Below are 22,152 nucleotides of genomic sequence, written 5' to 3'. Positions count from 1 at the left end.
TCACAATTGTGAAGTGAGTAAGGTAGGATGTTGTAATGATGAGGTATCAGTACCTGTGCTACAAACATGCTTTGTTTCTTTGCAACTTCTGAACTATTCATGAGACTAATGAGGTCAATATTCCAGTGAAGAATGATGTTTTAAAATAAGAAACATGCTGTATACACACATTTTCAATAGCTGTGTTTATACGGTGAGAAGGCGTATTATCATTACCACTCATAAGTCTTCTGCATGTATTATGCATATTACCTTGTTCATTTATGTTTTTTGAAATACATAATAAAGAACGTATTTGTTTCCAGGATCACAGCTCTGCTTTGTTCCGATTGCAGTGTTCTGGATAAAAATATCCTCCTGTTATGTGTTGTTATATGGTAGATTACTGCTGCACTGAAGCTTTTATTCAGGAGAAATGTGCTATACAAGGGTGTTAGAAATAGCCTGCAATAAAGGAAGCATTGTGGTAGAAGCAAACCGGCATAGTGGCTAAATTGTGAAAAAAGGCATCTTGTTTGGAAATCAAATTTAATTAAAAAGCACTCTCAATCTCTAGTAATATAACTGCTTTAAATTTTCAGACAGTGGGAGTAGCTCACCGTTGCCCAAGTATGCCTCATCTCCCAAACCAAACAACAGCTACATGTTCAAACGAGAGCCCCCAGAGGGATGTGAGCGAGTGAAGGTCTTTGAGGAAATGTCGTAAGTAATGCCTTTTATATCAGCTGGTATCTGCAAAGCAGTAAACCTGTTTACTGAGCCTATTCAACTGCAGATGAATAAACTATTCCAGCTGATGAGTTTTTCAGGAGCAAACTATTCTTAGAGTTTGTACAGAAGAGAAGTTGAAGTGTTCACGTTGGTTTGAAGAGGAAATGGAGTCTTTTATGCTTGAACTCTTTTTGTGCATTTATAAAAGGCAACAAAAATCCAAGCAGAAAAGATAAGGTACATTTAATTTCCTAAGCATTTATAAACCTCTTTCCATATATTTTTTACTAACTTTTTAAATGTTTGTGGCTTAAAACAAAAACTTTCCTTGTCATGATTCTTTATCAGTTTCAAGCATAGGTTACGTTTTGATACGTATAAAACATATAAAATGGAATGAAACCTCTGTAAAGTGTTTGTAGACAGTAGTATACTTATGGCATAGACTTTGCTCAATATTTTTGCTGAGCAAGGAATCAGAAATTAAACTCTTGGACATCGTGTCTTTTTCCCCTAGACCCAGCAGTATTTGAGCACATGCTGTCAAGGTTGCATGCTTAGCTCCTGTGGATGAAAGAATTAAGGAGGGGACGTTTCTTGCTCTAACAGCATTGATTGCCTGCTGGATGGTGAAGGAGCAATGTTGGGTTGTGGAGGAAGCCTCCAGACAAATTACGGAATATGTGAAAGGAGAGGTCTATTTCATGGAGGTTCTCAAAAGGATTTAATATGGCTGAATGTGTTGTTGCTGCATTGTTTTTATTAAAGAAGAATTTGTGCCGTTCTAAATTACCACGGCATTTTTTCATGTGCATTATGTACTGCAGATTTTTCTTGCTGGAAGTTGCATGTTTATCCAGTAATTATCAAGTCATTTTTGTGACGGTACTATTTTTAATGCTGTGGATCAGTTAGCTGACTACCAATATGGAAGATGTTTGCCCCTCTGTCCAATTAATCCCATTCCTTGTCATTCACATTTTAGCAACGTGTAGAACCACAAAGTTCTTGATGTATAAAACATCTTGGTTGGCCAGGTATATAATCTTTTTTCTTGTTGTAGGTCTCGTCAGCCTGTCTCAGCCCCTCTCTTTTCATGTCCTGACAAAAACAAGGTTAATTTCATCCCAACCGGATCAGCTTTCTGTCCTGTAAAACTTCTGGGCCCCCTCCTTCCGGCTTCAGACCTGACGCTGAAGAACTCTCCAAACTCTGGTCAAAGCACAGCTTTGAGCACCCTGACTGTTGAGCAGCTTTCGTCTCGGGTCTCTTTCTCATCTCTGTCAGATGACACCAGCACAATGGACTCTACAGAGGTCCCGGTACAGCAACCGTCCCAACAGCAGCAGCCGCTTTTGCAAGAAATTCAGACTGAAGACCATTCCTCTCCTCAGAGCTATGTGTTGATCTAGACCAAGGTGGAGCAGGCCTCTGCCCTGAAACAAGGATTGAGGAGATAATAGTTCAGATACATCTGCATGAGGTTGGCAACCTTTGAGAACAACACGGAATACTTAGCAGCATTCGAAAAAATATCTCAACACTGTTCTTGGCAGGGACAGAATTCATATTCAGCATTTTTTGTGAGAAAGCAGTAATGCCTGCAGAATCCATGTAACATTAGGCGTTTTAAGTGGAGACTATGCATTTCATAGTATGTTTGACCAGATTAGTACTGTGTCCTGTGTTCTGTTTCAAATTCTACAGTATAAATAAGCTCTATATATATATAAAAAAAAAAGTTGCCTGTCTGAATAGAAAATGTCTTGCTGTGTTGTGTCCTATGGAAAATACTGTACTTCAGGATTATGTTTACAATTGATCCAGGTGTTTATGTTTCTAACTTCTGTAATACACACAATGCAAAAAAAAAAAAAAAAAAAAAAATGGCCACAACAGTTGCACAGTGCCCACCCTATGGCCTAGCTTCAGGTACTTCTCTCGAAGTGTAAACTCAGGTAACTTGGAATGTATATCATATTGGGATATAAAATATTTTACAGCTACAAAGCTAAAGAGGGAACATCACTCTTTTGCCTTTCCTTATTTTATGCATTAATATTTCCTCATTACATTCCACTTTCTTGGAATAAGTGCATTCAGATCCAGGTGAACGATGACCCTGGACATGGGTGAACATGAGGAGAACCAGCAAATCTGTGATGTATATCACTTTGTCATGTGCTTACAAGCAAAACAACTGTTGCATTTACTGTCATTTCAATATATGTAAAAATGTGGCATTTAAAGGTTTCAGGTGTTGCTCAGTTAATGACTGTTAAACTGTTGCAAATAAAGTGTTCAGTACTAGGCTGTACATGAGAAACATTCCACGTTGTGTGTGAGAGGATTTTGAAAGACAAGAATGTTTTTGTTCAAGGACAGAAATTCTTTCAGGTTTCACAGGGGGTGACGGGGATTTCCTCTCATGTTTTTGTTGGCAGTTAAGGATGTGAAATGCTACTGTTACCGTCTAAAAGTCAAATTAATGTTTAGTTTCTCTTTTGGAAATGTTCATTCATTTGCTGGTTGGAAATAGGTTTTCGGATTTTGTCAAGCAGTGTTAGATGAGCCGCATTTTATTTATGTAGTGAGTAATTGTGTTTGGATTGAAGTCCAAAGTAGCAAGTGGGTGTTCTAAGAGGGGTGGGGAAAACAATAGGTTTAAGTTCATGTTACTTAATCAAAGCTTCTCCCATAACTTTCAGTTACTTAAGTCGTGTGTGTAAAAGTGTGTTTTCCCCCCTCCTTAAGTGTGAATAAAAAAATCCTTGTAAAATAATCCTGGTTTTGCAGGCTGGACACTTTCTCAAAATAGTACACGGCAAGAATGGGTTAGTGGTGCTCTTCTGTTGTACTGGAACAAGAGGAGCATTGCTTTCAGAGATAATTTCCTGTGATACAGAGGACCCCAAAGGCAAAATAAACTTGATGTTCTTGCTCCGTTGCTTTCAGCTCAGTGGAACTACATTTATGCTCTCTGCTCCTAAGAGAATAAGTTTCACCTTTTCCAGGAATTGAAGAGATTAGTAGCCTGCAGCTACTGAGCATTTAAACTTGCTCCATTATGGTTTTTTCCTCTTTTGAAGATGAGATTGGAGGGGGGTGAGAGTGAGCCACCAATAACTACTTGCTAAATATGTGCTTTCTTTGGAGATACAGCATCGTTTCCTTTTTATTACCGAGGTTTTGTTAATACTATGTTACAAGGTGGAATTTGCAGCCTATAAAACAGTCACTGTTTTTTGAGTCCCCTTGCAGAAAATATAGGAGAGAGAGATCGGTCTCTAACCATTTTCACGTGAAAGACCTTCTTGAAACACAACAGCCATCTTTAACCCTACTAATCTCAGGCCTAGGTGAAAACACTATATATTTTATAGACTGAAGATAAAGGGGAGAAAATACTCGTAAGTATCAATTCCTTTTAATATTTTTCTTTCTAGATTAACATTGCAGTATGATGACCTTTTTATGCTCTGGTTATGTCCAGAAAAGAAATCGTAGTCTCAGTTATTGGTGTTAGGTTACCAGGGGATATGATGAGTGGTTTTTTAGATCAGTGATGAACTCTGTACAATATTAGCAATGCCATTACATGTTCTTTTTATTTTTTCCACGAGAAACTAAATATTAATTAAATTGCACATTTGTTCTTAGCAGATTTGAAGGTTTTGAACCAAATGTGTTAAAGCTAATGCTTTGCCATGTAAATTTCCCAGCAGTTGTTTATCTCAATTGTATTCTACATTCAGCTGTAGAAATTTGTCAAATATTGTTTAAAGTTTTGTACATAGGTGTACTGTTATTTCTAGCCACTGTGCTGAACAGTATTCAAGTTATCACATAATATTGCTTTACACAAGGAAGTGTGTGGCTTTTGTTTTGTATTTTTTTGGTATAGAAGTTCTCGTGTCTTATTTAAATAAAAATTATAGTTAAAAAAAAAGGGGGGGGGGCACAAAAGCAGTGGTTCGCTTATTTGTTTTGGAAACTGTGTATGAAACACCATAGAATGAGATTAAAGTTTAATATTGTTCCAGATTTACATCTAGAATAATGTCAACCATGTATCTTTGACTAGTGTGCTATGTCCTCAAGAATAAGATAATCTCTTATCTATTGATTTTTGCATAACGCTGTTCTAGGGAGGAAAAAAATCTAAAAATAGCTGAATGCTTAAATATGCTTTAAAAATAGCATATTTTATTTCTGCATATGATGAGGTTTTTCTCTCTTCAAAGCATAGAAAAAAAAAATCAGTTAAGCGTTATTGGAAACTGTGTATCCACTGCTGTGTTTGTGGTATGGGTAATTTCAAGTTATCTGTTGAAAATTATGAAAACCATTAGATGTTTCACTATGTGAAACTAAACTAAAGCCCTAAAGGATGTGGTATAATTCTACCGGCAGTCTTGGTTTCATATTGTTTTGTATGAGTCAAATGATTGTAATTTGACTTGCAGAATAATTCTTTCCAGATGGGGGGTGAGGGGGGGAGGGAGGAAGAAAGAAGAATAATATTTAAATACATGTAAACCCTCCAAAGTCAGTGTTTACTGAAGAGCACTATGGCAATAACCAGCAAGAATGGGTTAATGCTTATTATCAGTAAGTGGAAATTCAAGTTTTCAGCATCCCAAAGATGACAAGGTTTTGATGTGACTACGTTAAAAACATTAACTGAAAGTTAACTGAAAGCGCTGAAAGTCTGGAGCCTCAAAGGATGTAGTATCCCACCCTGCTATGAAAACGCGTGATGACCTTCAGTCAGAAACGGCTTGGTTCAGCCATTTCATCATCAGCTTGTAGGGCTTGCTAGGAAAAGCTTTGTGACCGCCTTGTCCTGTAAATGGACTTGGCTGCAGCAGTTTCGGGCTGTCCTTGCGTGGGAGGGCATTCTCTTCTCAAGAGTTACTTTGACAAAAGTGTGGAACTCGCCCTGAAAAGATGTGATGCAACTTGTACCACGGGTAGCTTTTTCACCATCCCTGTGAACCTAGGCCTCGTCTGGTTAGTTACGGTTGTGGTAACGTGCCGCTTCCACATAAACCACACTTCGAAGTTGTGTGCTTTGTGTAATTCGCTGCCTGTCTTCCTCAAAGCCAAGGCAAGCAGTCCGAAAAGTGCTGAGAGTAGAGAGCTAATGAAATAATTCTGCCTTGTGTCCCTTCTTCCTCGACTTGAACGTTACATTTTCTAGCAATTCATGGCTCTAGAAATGGATTCTTCAGAGCCTGGAGGACTGTGTAGGGGGAGCCCGTGGCTACATACCTGGGGGTAGGGGGCAACACATAGTGACCCGCTTGTTTTAGGAAGCGGAGTGCTGTCAGGGAAATGATTTATGGCTTCCTGAGAAATCAGCTCTTGGGAAGGGCCAGATATTGGCCCAAGGGTAGAGCCTCTGTATCTTCACAGTATTTAAACGTAACCCTGGAGTAATACAAAGTAAACACAAGAAATTGAATGGATTAGAGATGTTGGCTGACATTGCAGTTGCAAATGAAGACCACTGAGGCTTAGCAAACTAGCTCCTGGCCTTACTCCACGGTAATGGATTGATACCTTCATCTGTCACTTGAGGTAAAATCCGAGCAGCTTGAAGATGACAGTTGACTAGTAGAAGTATAAATCAATTACTGTTGTAAAACAGCCTGGCTTGCTTTGCAAAATATAGCCATGCAAACACAAATTTGAAGCTACACAATTGGGAGGAAATAACCATAGTTCCTGCAATGTGTTTCCAGAACTTAAATGCAAGGAAAAAGTGAGTGAAAGCTGGGAAAGTACATCCGTTACTGGGATGTACACGTACAGCCATTCACAGTTCGTGCTTGGCTAAAGGAGGTTGTTTGATCACAGATTGTCATGCAGTTAAAATACGTATGTCTTGTCTCTGTTTGCATTAGTGTAACCTGTCCTGGAAAACTGTCTAGCTTGGGAGAGACTACAAAAGGCTGGGGAAGGCGCAGGGAAGAGCTATAGGAATGAGTGAGGTACTGGAAAAAACACAGCAGGGTTTTGTAGGAGCTCGACATGTTTAACTTAACAGTTGAGGAGTGACTTAATTCCGGTTAGTAAATACCTACATGGGAAATACTTAGTAACGAGCTACTTAAATTTAACAGACATGGGATATTAAGCAGTAAGAAAAGAAGCTAGATGAATTCACACTAGAAATGTGGATTTATTTTAGCACTAAGGGTAATTAGGTACTGGGCCAACTTGCAAAGGTGGATTTTTTTCAAGTACTGATATGTTTAAAATGAGATGATTTTACAAAGGATGTGCTCAAAGATGATATTTTTATAAGCCTTACTAACATGATTATTTGGGGCTTTTTACATTTCAGTTGGCTTTAAAAAGGTAGGTGGTTTTTAACTACCTTAAGCATTCTTGCCTCACTAAAAAAGTAGCCTGCTGCAATATTTTTAACCAGGGAACTAACACTTTTTTTTTTTTCCCCCCAAACTGTCTGGAATAGCTCTTGGAAGGATAATTTTTGGCTTCTGAAAATTTTTGGTTTGTGTCACATATGAATGAAGTCTCCAGTAAAGCAGAAGTGGTTGAGTAACTTTGTAGTTGTTTTGATTTCTGTCACCTCCTCAATAGCACCATAATTTTGGAGAGATGGCAAGAAACTGGAGAGTAGGTGGTATCTTTTTGGAGTGTAACAGGTCACAGAAATAACATGTCACTCAAGTGGGGCTGGTAGGAAAATGCTGATTGAGAAGGTAGTGTTCCCTCGGTAAAGACCACATTGGAAGTGAGTGAACATGTAAGTTAAACTGCTAATTCAATTGACGACAAGAAAAAATAGCAGTCAGATGAAGCTGGATAGAGAGATGACCCCTTTTTTGAGAAGAGCTTGAAATTTCATCTCAGGCTGTAACAAGTTCTGATGTTAAATTGGCTGCCTTGAGCTGTAGCCTGGAAGCTCAGATGCAGAGGAGCTGGAAGCCTGGGAGAAGGGGAATTTGTGTAATCTTTTTTTTTTTTTTTTCCCCCCCCTTGAATTAGAGACTGAGCTTGTTAACGAAGCACAATTAGGCTAGTAACTGTGCCTGTAGAAAAATAAGTTCTGGGGTTTTTAATTTTTGTGTGTGTGTATGTGCATAGTGAAGTGTGTGGTTAAACTTTGCAGTGATTTGTACAGCTGTTGGTTGAGACACAGGGTTTGCTCAGGGCAATGTATGTTTAGTAATACCCATGGTAATCTATTTCTTGTACCCTTGTTTTCACTTCTCCAAATAAACTGTAAGTAAATAGCATTATCTAAATCCAGACTGCTAGGCGTAGCAGTCATGTTAATGAATTCTGGGTGTCGAACTGCTTACTGCAGGAGGAGATGAGATCTGAGAGCTCTTGAGATTTTTGTGGAAGGAGGTTCTTTCTCCAAGAAGGAGAAAGCTAAAAGAAACTAGACTCCCTGTTAAGGCTTGGTGCCGAAAGGCTGGGTGATGCAATTACTCCTTTCTGATTTCTATTCAGATAAGAATTTCTAGTCCTGCCCTATCTCTATGATAAAGAGGTTTTTCAGGGAGTGACCTTCCCATAAGATTGGTGGTATCTTTGGGCTTGTTACATAGGGAAGGAAGAACTCATTCTTGTGAAAAATTAAAAAAGTAAGGGTGTTGCCTTTGGAAACTAAACATTGTTTTCAGGAAGTAAGAAAAAAATAATTGCTTGACTCTGCTTTTGTGATTACTTTGGATTCTAATTCATTGTACGTCCTGAGAATGCTGAAAAAAATCCAGCGTTTTGGTGTCAGTCACTGAAAAAATAAGTTTCAGGTGTAGCCTTACATCTCTATGACAGTACAGAGATGGTACCATACTACAGGCTTTCACTGCATAGTTTTATTTTGGATGGGGCATGTGCGTGTATTTTAAGGATTGCCACCTCATTCAGGGGCTCTTGTTCATGAAATGAGGTTGGGTACAATGGTGGACATGTTTTCTGTTCTAGTGAAGAATGCCAAGGAGACAATTTAGACACTTTCTGAATTCAGTACCTAAGAAACCTGCTTCCCTCTAGGGAGGACTTCTGTTCTGACCCTCTTCTGGAGGGGAATACTAAACCCTGGGGGGCAGGGGGGAGATGAAGATGTTGGTAGTAGGTCTTTCACTTTCTAAGCAATGGGAAAGCAAAGGCACCTGTACCTGATTTGAAGGGTAACCTTGTATGTGCATATTTGTATGTACAGGATGTTCTTTGGGTTAGGAAGACAGTGGATGCCTTAATACTCCAGAGGAACATTAGCCTGGATAAGTGTCATTCATTCTCCAAATCAGGCCATCTATAGATCGCAGTCTGTCTCTCTAGTGGCATCCTAACTGAAAGGCTGTTGAATGCAGCACTGTAGCATGATTTGTTTTTATATCCAGTGAGAAAATGTATCTACTAGACTGGACAGCAAACTAACATATGGGGGGGGGGACGGGGACTTGTTTGGGAATCCTGTGAGTACTTCTGCGTGGGGCATTCCAGCAGCCTGGGGTCTTTGGTACTTGCGTAGGTGCCCTGTGGTGCCTGTGGAAATGCACTGAGGGAAATTAAACGTCTAAAGATTTATGTGCCTTCAGGATTAGGGAATAGAGTTGTAAGAATATTCTGGATGTGGAAAGTCAATTTGTGGATATAACCCTTTTGATCAAAAATGTCATAATTGTCATAAATGTCAGCTGGAGCAGGTTGCTCAGGCAGTGTCCAGTCAAGTTTGGTGTATCTCCAGGGACAGAGACTCCATCACCTCCCTGGGCAACCTGGTCCAGTGTTTGACCACACTCATGGTCAAAAAAGTAATTTGGTAGGTTTAAATGGAATTTCAGTTTGTGCCCATTGTCTCTGGGCACCACTGAGAAAAGTCTGGCTCCATCTTTTTTGACACCAATCCCCCTCCTCCCATTTCAGATATTGATCCGCGTGGATATGATTTCCCCCCTGAGCCTTCTACAGTGCTGAGAGGAGAGGAAGAATTGAGCTTGGAGCAGGTGACCCTTGAAAATCAACCAGGTCTCTTGCACTCCTTTCCAGGGCTGTATCCCATGGGGTTTTTCCAAGCAGGTCCCTGAAGGGGCCAAAGTCCGCTCTCCTGAACTCCACGGTTGTGATCCTGCTTTTTGCTTTTCCCCCTTCCTCTCCGGATCCTAAACTTCACTGTCTTGCGGTAACTTTGGCCAAAGCTGTCCGCAACTTTCATGTTCCTGACCACTTTTTCTTTGTAGGTATGAGATCTAGCTGAGCATCTCCCCTCACCAGCTCCTTGGCTGTGTCAGGAAGTTATTGGGGTACTGGAAAAACCTCCTGGATTGCTTGTCTCCTGCTGTGTTGTCCCTCCAGCAGATCTCAGGGTGGTTCAAGGCCCCCAAGGAACAGGGCCTATGAATGTGAGGCGTGTTCCAGTTGTCTGAAGAAGGCCTCATCCTCCCTTGTGATCAGGTGGTCTGTAGTAGACGCTCACCACAATGTTGCCCATATTGGTCTGCCCTCTAATCCTGACCCATGAGCTCTCAGCTGGGTCACCACAGATCCCAAGGTCATCCCAAGGTATCCATGTCTTCCCAGTACTCTCCCACATAAAGCTACCCCTCCTCACCATCCTGGCCAGTCCTACCCAAAGAGCCCCTATCCAGCCGTGGCAGCGCTCCAGTTGTGTAAGCTGTCCCACCACAATTCTGTGATCCTGGTGAGATCATAGCCCTGCAACTGCATGCAGGCCTCGAGTTCCTCCCGTTTGCTCCCCAGGCTGCATGCATTGGCTTACAGCCCCTTCAGGGAGCCACCCTGATCTCCCAGAAGCGCTAGGAGAGCTCCCCACAGTGCTGTTGTCTGGGCACTTTGCTTATTTGGGCTCACCTGGGGTGAGCCCCTGTTTTGTTGATCTCTGAGGTCTATCTTGGCCACATCACCCTGCATCCTTTTTTTGCCAAACCTTTGTCACTTGATGGGTCTGTGGGCTGGAGAGGCCTTGGCAGTCTCTCCATAGCATCCCAGATCCAAGTCCCCGGCAAGCTGCACGCCTCCCTAGATGACCGGTCAGGTTGGCAGCAGGGAGTTGCCCACTGCTGTCAGTTGCTGCTGCCTCCTAGTAGGGCTGCGCGGCTCAGGCTTGGCAGGTGCAGGGGCTTCACGGGACACAGCTCCCAGCCCCCGCCTGCTACCAGGGCACTGGCCCTGTTCTGTAGATGCAGATCTGCAGATGGAGCTGGAGCTGTCCTCCTGGTGCCAGAATTGACCAGCTCCCAACCTTTGCCATGGCAGGAGTCTCTATTTCCCAACCCTCTGCCTGCCCCTCCTGCGCGGCAGTCTCCCTTCCGCTGTCTCTGACAGCCGGGAGAGGTTTCCTCCTCCTCATTGCAAACCACAAGGATGTGACCTGGTCTCCTGCAGCCTTCGGGACTTAAGGCAGGCAGCATCAAGGTGTTGTTTCAGGCTCTGGCAGCAAGCTGGGGACAGGAACCATCATGAGCCCATGAGTCACGGTAAGACTGGCCCCAAGCTACTTGACACTGTTGTGGGTCAGGCGGTGTTTTGTTGTTTTTTTTTTCATATGGCCTGGTGCAGAAATTTAAGCACCTTGATAGAGATTTTGTTGATGCTGATGCTGTGTACATTGGATTAAGTCTTCCCCGCAGAGAGGCACTTGCTTCATTTTGGCAGTCCTCCCTGCAGAAAGGAACCTGTTTTGTTTCAGCGATGCTACACAACAGGAGGACTTATTCTGGGGCCATAAAAGCATTTTCCTGTATCTTAAAACACTTTCCTTTTTTCACTTGGATAACAACCATCAAAGAAAACAACATTACGTACCTCAACCTCAATTAAGCCCCTCCATTAGATACTTACGTGTTTATGGGGAATGGAGAGGGAACCCAAACCACTTAACAGTCAAGCTGTACTGTTTATTAAAAACCACCCCAGGACAGACAGTTCAATCTGCTCCTGCAAATTTCAAGTAGGAAGATGACCCATTATGGATTTTTAGTGTTTTCCGATTGCATTTAATGTTTGCTAACAGAATGGGCTGTTAAAACGGGTGGGGGCTTGAAGCAGTGTCAGTGCAGGCTTTCTTCCTGAATGCCTCTGTTTGTTTGCTTTTTAATCTTGTTTCCCTTTATACTTTGTTTTGGCAACGTTCCCATGGCTTAAACTGCGAGCTGTGAGATGGACCTGCGCTCTCTGAGGCCCATCCAGCCTTTGAAGCACAGCAATAATAACTAATGTATGTGGCAAAGGCGGGTGAAGCCAAGAGCTCTCCTACCTCCAAGGAGACCTGGATCACTTCCCTTAAAAATGAAAGCAAAAGCTGCAAAGTGCTCAGTGTGGGAGGAGGAGGGAGGGTTAAGGGTGGACAAAAGGGAGATTTTGTTTGATTAAGGCTTTTTGTAATTATTTCAGTAACAGCTGTGTATATCTTGTGGGTAAGCTTGGCTGTGGTTTGGTGACAAGTAGAGGTGACCACAGGCCTTGCCCAAGGGCTCTGGTAGCACTGCTGCTGCCGCTGGTGTCTCCCTGCTGTGCAGGCTCGCATGCCTGCGTGACCTCTGCTGCCTCAAACTTTTTTTTTCCCTTTCCTTTTTTTTTTTTTTTTGCCAAGTTTTCAGACAGATCAGTGCCGTGACAGGCTCTTCTTTCAGTTGGAAAGGGCCTGCTAGGACACCATGGGGTGGTGGCCCACATTTAGATGAGTTTGGGATGCTCACGGACCCGAGCCCTAAGCAGGCTTCTGTGACTTAACAGCATAGGCTGGCATTTTGGGGGAAAAGCCTTGAATCGCTCGTGTGCCTCTGGCTCCTTTGCAGCCCTGGCTGTTGTCACCAAATCCAGGGACGACCTCGCAGAAAGGTTAGATCGGCCCAAGACCCAGCTGAACCGTAGATCTGAAAAATCCCATCAGGGCTTGTCTCATTCTTCAGAATTTCTGTTGTTTTCTAAAAATCAAATCAAACTATCGCCCTGCCATGGTGAGGATCGCTCTCTGTTGTCAGACTTTGGTGTTCTGAAGCTTTGGTACTCGAGTTCAAGGCAGAGATGATCATGGAAGACCACACGGACTGCCTAAACGGTCCAGGAAAATATGCAGCTGTAACAGCAAAGCAGTTACTTCAGTGGCCCATGATTTTAATTTCTGTATTTTATGTGTCAAGGATTTATTCTGAGGATTGCACTTGGAATAATAGTAGGGGTTTGGTTTTTTTCCTCGTCAGATCCTGCTCCTGTTACATTCAGCATGCTTGTTTCCTGCAGCGGGCTGTTACCCACCCACCTAGGTGGAGACAGGGTGGATGATTTCATTGTGTAGCACTTTTAAATTTTTTTCCCTCTCTCCAGCCTGTTGATGAAGCATATAGCTCCCAGCACCTGCCCGGGGCCTTTCCTACTGCCATAATAGCTATGGAAGTTCAAAATAAGAGAAACACCCTACAGAGTAGGTTTCTGGGCTAGATGAAAGACTTCTGTTTAAAGAGAAGGCTGGCTGTAACTTCTTTAACAGCTTAGGTAGGTCTGCAGTCACTTCTAAAATCCCTTATCTACTTTTTTCCCCTCCTTTTTTTGGTATTCGTTACCCCATAAAGATTCCAACAGCAACCAGTGTAAATAGCTGGCAGGTAGAATGAGCCAGACCTTCACCTCCGAGCTACAGCACGCTTCTCTCTTTTTAATTTAAATCTTGTAATTTTTGAAAGCAGCCAAAACTTCACACTCTTCCACTATGGATTAATTACGAGGTTGGGCACATCAAGCTTTCGCTACGGTAGAACAGAATTAAGAGTTGATGGGAGTTGTACACTGCTCCCTGGCGAGCGGTAGCCTCCTCACTTCAACGTACTCGCAGACTGGTTTAAAGATCTAGTCCAACCCCCCTGCCATGGACATCTTTCACTAGATCAGGCTGCTCAAAGCCCCATCCAACCTGACCTCGACCACTTCCAAGGATGGGGCATCCACAACTTCCCTGGGCGACCAGTTCCAGGGTCTCACCACCCTCATCATAAAAAATGTCTTCCTTATATCCAGTCTAAATCCTACTACTCTCTTTCAGTTCAAACCTGTTGCCCCTTGTCCTCAGGCCCTGGCAAAAAGTCTGTCTTTCTTATACACCTGTATATTGAAAGGCCGCAATAAGGTCTCCCCAGAGCCTTCTCTTCTCCAGGCTGAACGACCCCACTCTCTCAGCCTTTCTTCATAGGAGGGGTGTTCTACCCCTCTGATCATTTTCATGGCCCTCCTCTGGACCCGCTCCAGCAGGTCTAACATGGTGGGCTCCTGTACCGGCAAATACCTTGAGTTACTTAAAGGGAAGATTATACTGGTTTCTAATTAGTCAATGAGGGGAAAAGTCAATTTTACGCTTAGGAGAGCACTGTTAATGAACCTCTGGGTAATGGTCTGATTTACTGCAAAGCCAGCCTGCCTCGGAGCTGGAGGCCGGATGGTTGCCCAAGGCAAAACTTGCTGAACCTGCAGGGCCTGTTTGGCGATGGCACCCTTGTTTACTCTCGCTGTAGAGTCTCTGTGTGCATGTGCACGGTATCCGGCTCACTCGCTATGCGGCATCGCAGCCAGGCTGGGCGCGCTAAGCACATGCTGAGCGAGGACGGCAGCCCCCACAGTGGGAAGCAGCTCGTTTGTGCCTAGTTTGCCAACGCGGCGCTAGACTGTCTCAGCATTTCTGCTTCTCAGCTGAGGCAAACCCTCTGCTGCTTGGCTGTTGGCAAGCCTAGTTGTTGCTCTGCTTCCTGCCTTCCCATATGGTGGCTTGGTAAAAAATAAGACATTTACAAGGAGCAGAAATTGTAAAGTAGGCTACTGAGAGGGGGATTTACAGTAAACACTAGATTGGGTAGTGTACCTAGGCTGCAGTGAGGGCTCAACTTCGGGTTACTTACACACCCATAGTGGTAAAAACCTAGGAATACGCTGGGTCCCTGGCTGGCCACGGCCTCCTGTGGCAGAAATCCAACCCTTGCAACTATTCCTCACTGATAAGGTGACTGAGAGTGCACTCTCGCAGCACGGCACGGCCTCCCTACGCTGCCCAGCTTGCCCTTGCCGGCCTGCCCCAGTGCCTCTCTACCAGGGAGGAGAAAGCAGATGGGTACTGGACTGAGTGGGAGGAAGCAGCAACTGCATGCTGGGCAGAAGACAAAGGGAGCTTGAAAAAGTGAGGAGGGCCCCAACACTGGCAGCTGCACCTTCACCATATCAATGTCTTGCTGCTACTCTGAGTAATTGTGTTTGGGAACTGCACTGAGAGAAGACAGGACCTTCCTGCTCTTCTTCCTTTGCCTTGGGGTTATTTCACCCCACATGCTCTCAGCAGCAAGTGGGGACAGTACAACCACCATTCATTCCTCAGTGGTGCCCATCTGGTATCCCCTGGCACCTGCAGTGGGACATGATGGTAGATGGCAAGTGGTAGCAGCAGAGACACCAGGAAAACTCAGCATGATGCACAACACCTGGGTGCTGTGTCCTCATGCCAACCTCCTGCTCTCCCGAGCCTTTCTAGGATCAGATCCTGGAGCGGTCAGGGCTTATAGGCCTGCTGCTATTCCCACTTGGAGCAAAGCTGCTGCTGGTGCTTCTCCACTCACAGTAACCGCGTTGCTTCGGTGGTCCCGTTTTTCTAGCATGTGCAGCCCCTAATGTTTGAAGGGCACCCATTTAAAAAAGGGTGTTGGGGAAGGCAAGTGGCTGCTTGTGGCCAAGCGGTCCTGCTTCAAAGTACATCAATGACATGCCCATGCAACGCTAGATATGGAATTAGCGGAGGGGCACAAGGTAAGTCATATTCTACTATGTTGGAAGTAAATTCTGATCACTTAAGGCAGCCAGAAAAGTTAGTTACTTGTTAGTTTTCTCTATGAGCTGTTCAATTCCCAAGGCGCACACTCCAATTCCCCTGAAGCAGCTGTTCTTAGATTTGTAGAAACCTCGACTCACCAAAATCAATTACATCAACTTTAATAAACAACTTCCTGATAAAAGACAGTTAATCAATTACCACTGTTTTCATCTGCCATAGGGGTTCTGCAGCTGTTTTTATTTTAAAACAATCCACTACTAACCCAGAATATGCAACTGGAATGAAGCTTATTAAATCAAGATGAACGGGGTGTGTGTAGAACAATCAGTCTGTGATTTTACCAGGATGATGAACTGCCCTATTGTCCCAACTACTGCTGAGCCTCTACGCACACCACAGAAAAATCCTCTCGCAGTGGCACTGGGCCTTGGAGTCACACCGCAGCCCAGGCTGCCGAGAAGCGCATGCCATACACTTCATTAGTAGTAGGGAAGTATCGTTTGTAACTCTGTAATTAAGATTTTTGCCTGAAAAATGCCTATTTGCAGGAGGTTAGCTTTCTTGGTCTAGTTCTCAACTTCAATAAATGTCATGATAATAATGCATTGTACATAGGGATTTCAATTGCTTTTCTTCTTTAAGCAAAATTAATTATATTTTAAATACCTCTGGCTCCTTTTTTCATTTGAAAGTGTGAAAAAATTGCATAGGCTTAAGACTAAGAATTCAAAGCTAATGTTAATTTAAAAAATTACATATTACAAGAAATTAATGCATAATATGAACTAATTGGTATTGCGGGGGGGGAGGGCAGGAAAAAACCCCTGCAGTCATGGTTTCTCTTGTGTAAAAGGGATGATCATTCAGGTGATTTTTCTCCCTAAAAACATGGTGAGGATTCAGAACATGTTTAGCTGAACTTGTGCAATGCCATTAATTGTCCCAATCAAGACAGGAGTGGTTTTTTTGTTTTTTTTTTCTTAAATCCTGGAAGTCTAGAATCTGTGACCTAAAAACTCAACATTTTTCTGAGTCTTAAAGAACAGTTAATTAGCTGTTTTGAAGTCAATACAGCCTCATCTTTGCTTTTAGCCTAACTGTTTCAGCTACTAAAAATGCTAGAGTGGATTGTCCACACGTGTTTTAGCAACCATCAAGACAAACATAATCCAGAGCAAGTTCAGCAACCACAGACTTGCTTAAAGTTGCAAGAATCTGTTTAATGATTTCAGCGGTAACCAAGTTGGGTTGAAAAGCAGCCTGTCTATCCCTTGAGCTCCTAATGTTTTTGGCATTGCAGATAATTACAGTTTGAGATGAGAGGATTTCAGGCAAACATCCTGTGTTATGAGTGCAAACTAGCACTCATAAGTGTAGGTGGACCTCAGCATAAACCTTAGGTATTTCCCAGTTAATCTACTTTGTAGATGCCTTATTTACTGCCAGAGCCTGCAGCCCAAAGTCAGGAGTTCATGCTCCCCCCTAACGCTCAAGAAAGATATCCATCTCTGAAAAGACGGCTTATGGAGCAAGGAACTGCCAGTACCAAACAGTAGGAAATACTGTGGAAGGAATCAAGTTTTATCTTTAGAAACAGTTAGGCATCTACATCAGCTTCCATGTCTTAATTACCAGCCCCAGTGCCGGGGACCTGGGTGGGCTGGCTACTGCGCAAGGAGAAGACCCGTTATACGTGAAAATATACTGCTGAACATCTGAAGAACTTCTCTGGCAAACGCTGAAGTACCTTGAGACTTCCAGGCTATGGGGTGGGACTTTGAACACTGCAGTTTTGTACAGAGGCATTTAAAACTTGCTGAGGATTCAGTCAGCTGAACTCCAGTCAGTCCAAGCCCCCATCCACTGATAGCACATAGCTTTTTAGCTAGGAGGTATCAAATGGGCATTAATGCTGCTCAGTGCGGCCGTCAAATGATGTTCTGCTGCATTTGAGAAGCAGCAGGTCAGTTTGGTTAACTTCTATATTTATATCGTTATTTTCAGGTTTCCAGTGCAGGTACTTAGTTAGCTAATAGACCACGAGGCAAGGATTAACTAACTGGGAGTGAAAAACCTCACCAACGTAAAAGGAAAAGTAACTGAATTAAAAAAGGCCAAATACAATAAATTGCAAAGGAGGTCTTATCAGTACATAGAGCAAATATGCAGAACTCACGATCTTAGGTGGCTGCTGACACATCCTTTTTACCTTCCTTTGTTTGAAAAGGAGGGTGGGGAGGCAAAGGGACACTGAGCGAGTTCAAATTTTCTTACTGTCCTACTGGATTACTATTCAGAAACAGCGTGAGGTAATGATCTGAATTATTAGGTACTGCCTAAAAAGTGGTCACATCTTTTGTCTTCAGATGCTTGTTACGTACTAATTCAACAGCACACCAGCATTCCAGTGGGAATAAAAGGTCTTTTTTGTCAAAATCATTTTATTAAAGAGTTAATGTCACAACAAGCTCAAAATAACACATGCTTCAGAAATAAACTGGATGAAAAATACTCCGAACAGAAATATGAATGCTTTGAAGGCATGGTAAAGCATCAGTTGCAAGAAACTTCTGCAAACAGGTGCAAATTCTGTTGGTGCAATGGAGAAAAACCTCAGAAAAGAAGCCTGCTGGGCATGACTTCTGTTTACGTAGTGCAGTTTGCCTAATAAGTTAAATCAGAAAGGGCACAATTTCCATGGCTGCACAGACCCAAATGTATTTCTTCAATAATTAGCCCCAGCACAGATTTTTCACTGTGAGTACTAACAAAACAAATTTAGTTGACATCTTAACATAGCAGTAATATATATATTATATACATGATAGATGTTTGACTCATGCTGCCTCCTCAGTTACATTTTTTTTAATTTATTTACTCAAGAAACATTATAAAAAAATAGGTTTGCAATTTGTATTTCACTCCAGTGTTAGCTCCGCATCACCTCAGGCAAAGACAGTGTTTCAGCAGATAATCTAATTTGGCAAGAAATCTGCCCTAATTCTTAACCTCATTTTTGTAAATCCACGTAGAAAATAAATGCGAACTCTTTATACAAAACAAGAGCAAATAACTGTACCTATATAAAAGGGGAATCATTCCCTCTAGTTTTATTATCATGGCACATACTTTATAGCTTCACAACAGCATACTAATTTTCGTTTAGTTTTTTTAAACCCCAAAATAGTGTTGATGAATGGAACAATGTGAGTTACCATAGGCAGCTGACTCATGCATTAAGCAATTCATGTTCTTTATCAGTTTTCCCAACAGCATCAGGATTGGATAACGGGTCAAGGTCAGCAAAGAGACTGAACCAGGCAGTCAAGTCTTTAGGATTCTTTGTAGGATCTGGAAAAAAGAAAAAAAGAAAAGTACAGCCTCGTCAGCTATTTTAAAACAAAACTGACTCAATGTTTGACGGAGGTCAAACAAACGCCATGCTATTGTTTAATTTATTACTAAGGGCACTTCTGACAAGAAGATCGGAATGAGTGATGGCATTTTAAAACACTACCTTTAACAGAATATGGAACCTTAGTAAGAATGAATGTTTTACATCTGTCTACCTGTGTATTTTATATGGCTCCTGCCATGATAAGTACAGGAACACTTCAATTAAAATTCAAAACAATCTCGCTCTGTCTAGCTTTGTTTCATGAAAGCTATTTTATTTGTGTGTGCACCTGCGTGCCTGCAAAAAAGTAAAAGGGAAGTGATTTTACTTTCAACCTCTCTTACAGGACTAAATTCCTTCGCCTAAATCCAGTTCATGTGACTGTTCTGTCCCCCCTGTATAAGACCACACAAGGTCATTACTCATCTGGAATGTTTTAATGGGAAGGTATTGGCTGGAGAGAGAGGGGGTACATTTCATAGCCAGTTCCAAGTACAGCTTCTAGTATTAGGGTGTACTTTTTGATGGATATAAAAAAATGTGAACCAGGAATACGTTCCAACAGCAGCTGGACTATTGCATCTATGTGTCTATATTGACGTACAGATTTCACAGAGGTCTCCTACCTTCTCTTATTCCAACAGGGCAGATGTTCGGGGTAAAGCGATGACAACTTTGGCTGCTCTAAAGAAGGTACATCACCACTTGCTTTTTTTTGTGACCCTATGCTTAACGTGTACTATATTGATAGTGAAATAAGATGTGCTCTTTCACTCAGAGAGATAATGTTGCATGAAAGCATTCTTTGTGACACAAGGAATTTACGGACAAAATAGGCTCTGCCTGGCATGACTTTCACCTTCGTGTCCGCAAGGCTGGAGTACCTGCCACTTTCATAAACACAGATCTCAGAGTAGATGAAGACTGTTCCTTTTTCTGGTGAAGGTACTGTGGCTGTGTATCACACTCATTTCCAAAACAGTTTCCAAAACACCTTAACCCTCTTTTTTTCTGCTGAGCTAAAAAATGTCAGTCTTTTAATGCCAGGAGGCAGGGGAAGGAATACATGTCGCTCCTTTCTTCTGCACTGAACATCTTTGACGTAGCGCCTGATCAAATGTGAATGCACAGAATAGACTACAAACTGGCAATAACGATTCAATATATTTCTGATTCACTTATCCAGAAAACCCTAGTCAAAATCAGCAGGGCTCTGTCTCAGTAGATGGCAGGACTACGCACTCTTGGCTCAGTTGCAAGAAGTGAACTAAGTTTCAAACAGATGATTACTGATATGATGTATGTTATCAACTAAATTTGCAATTAGGGCTCTTCTGCCTTATCAGTAGCCTGTATTTTAGCCACAATGTCCTCCTAGAGCTTCAAAACACTGTTTAGCTTAGACAAAGTGCATGCGGATGCTATTCTGCGTGACTCAAAATTAAAGTAGCAAAAGTAGCTGTAGTTTCAGCTCCCTCATTTTATAGTAAATTACTCTTTTGACATACTACTAGCACTGAAGCCTACCAAAAAAATACACATACACATAATCAATGCTGAAACAGTAATTCATTAGTAAGCACAAGATTCTTGACATGTAACTACTACAAAAATAGGTTTTATCATGATAGAGTAACTGAGAAGACTGGAAAGATACAAGAGTCGCAGCTAAAAAGGAAAAGCAAAGTAACTGAAAAAATACATGACTGTATCACCTTTCACGGGCTTCTTGTTAGCATTCACATTCGGGCTGTTTGGTTTCTGTGCTGGCTGTGGTATAGGCGGCGGGCTCACACTGTTAGCTGCCCATCCTAAAATTCAATAATACAGCAGCATTAGCATGAAGCATTACTTTGTTAACTCCGACACCCCACTGCCTGGCAGCACAATGCACACACACATCAGATGATGGAGCAGAATATTATGGTTATGGCCATTTGTATCTTTCCTCATACACAAGAAATCAGCAGTCAGATGCTGCAGACAAGCAACATCCTTGAGAAGAGAATATCTGTGGATCAGTTGCATCACCTCCAGATTCAGGCAACTGTATTCTTTTCAAACTTTTAACCTGGCTAAAAAAGATTTTTTTCTTATTTCTTTTATCCAATCACAGTTAATACTTGTTCACGGAAAGGCCAGTACAGCAATCAAGTCAAGTATAGCTGTAGGGAGAAGAATATCACTTACATTTGGGCAAAAACATCACACATACTAAACATTTTTTCCATCTTTCTTTACTTTCACAGTTCCAAAGACTTTCATTTCATCAACTGTTCCAGAAAAAACATATTTAGAGACCCTAGATTTTTTAGTTAATTTTGAAATGATTAATTCTGAAAAAAAATAATTTCTTGCAAAACACTTTGAAGAATTAAATTCAAGATGCGCTACTTTGAGTTAACTTAAAACTAGGTTTTAATGGAGTATTTTTTTGTTCTTCATTTGAAAGGATCTTCTCAGCAGGGAGAGTAACTATGCAGGAAAAAGTGAAACTGGCTATTCACAATTTTTTGTTCTTACATGCATATTCCATAACCACAAAATAGTAATGATAAATACAGTTAATGAGGCCAGATGAGCTAGGTTGGCAAAATGAACTGGGGGGGGTGTACCACGGAAACGTATTAGGAAAAAACAGAGCATTTTTGTCCCTGGCTTAAGCTAATTAAATTCTTACGCTCTATCACATTTAGAGGACTGCAGGCCGTATTTCCAATTTCAATATTATCTCCTTTAAGTGTGGCCTGATCAATTATCCATCCATCTCAGGGATCTAGTATATCACCACACTAACCTGCAGTATCACAAACAGGACATTCCTCTGTGCACACAGCCAGCATTTCCTTACCCAATCTCTTTTTTCTACAAGTTCATGCTCACACATCCTTTTCTACTCTCTTTGCCCTTCCTCTCCTTACGTTCTGCTCTTCTGAGACCCCTGTCAGATATTGGTACCCAGTGTCCTGACAGTTACTGCAACAGCCACGTAAGTCCCATAAACTCTTCCTCTCTCTAATAGGTTATTCTCATCACTCTCTGATCTTACCTTGACTATAACAGCTCTGAAGCCCAAGCTGTGTTATTAAAAGGAGGCAAGAAGAGTGTTTCTATAAAATCACATGAATTAGGAAGGAAATTTAAAGCCACAAACATCCTCTGTATCTCTAAGGAAACAACCCAAAAACTTCTTCAAAATCTGGATGCAGAATGCTCACGTATATTTGTTCTA

General features: G+C 42.1%; 1 protein-coding gene across 3 annotated transcripts in view; it reads left to right on the top strand.

Moving 5' to 3' along the window:
* GLCCI1 (glucocorticoid induced transcript 1) overlaps positions 1–2,591 on the top strand; it is a 50,468-nt gene extending 47,877 nt beyond the window's left edge. For 2 of the 3 annotated variants that reach the window (XM_009326110.1, XM_009326109.1), the window contains exons 6-7: positions 582–702; positions 1,775–2,591. In XM_009326110.1, the coding sequence (XP_009324385.1) occupies positions 582–702; positions 1,775–2,123 (470 nt within the window). In that variant the 3' untranslated portion in view covers positions 2,124–2,591. Of the gene's footprint in view, positions 1–581 lie in introns of all 3 variants that reach the window. The other variant, XM_009326108.1, reaches the window with a different exon arrangement.
* The last annotated feature ends 19,561 nt before the right edge of the window (positions 2,592–22,152 follow it).

This window comes from Pygoscelis adeliae, unplaced genomic scaffold, assembly GCF_000699105.1.
Source record: "Pygoscelis adeliae isolate BGI_AS28 unplaced genomic scaffold, ASM69910v1 Scaffold15, whole genome shotgun sequence".
In the NCBI taxonomy this organism is placed as follows: Eukaryota; Metazoa; Chordata; class Aves; order Sphenisciformes; family Spheniscidae; genus Pygoscelis; species Pygoscelis adeliae.
The sequence above is the reverse complement of the archived record's forward strand: the minus strand, read 5'-3'. Positions and strand labels throughout refer to the sequence as shown.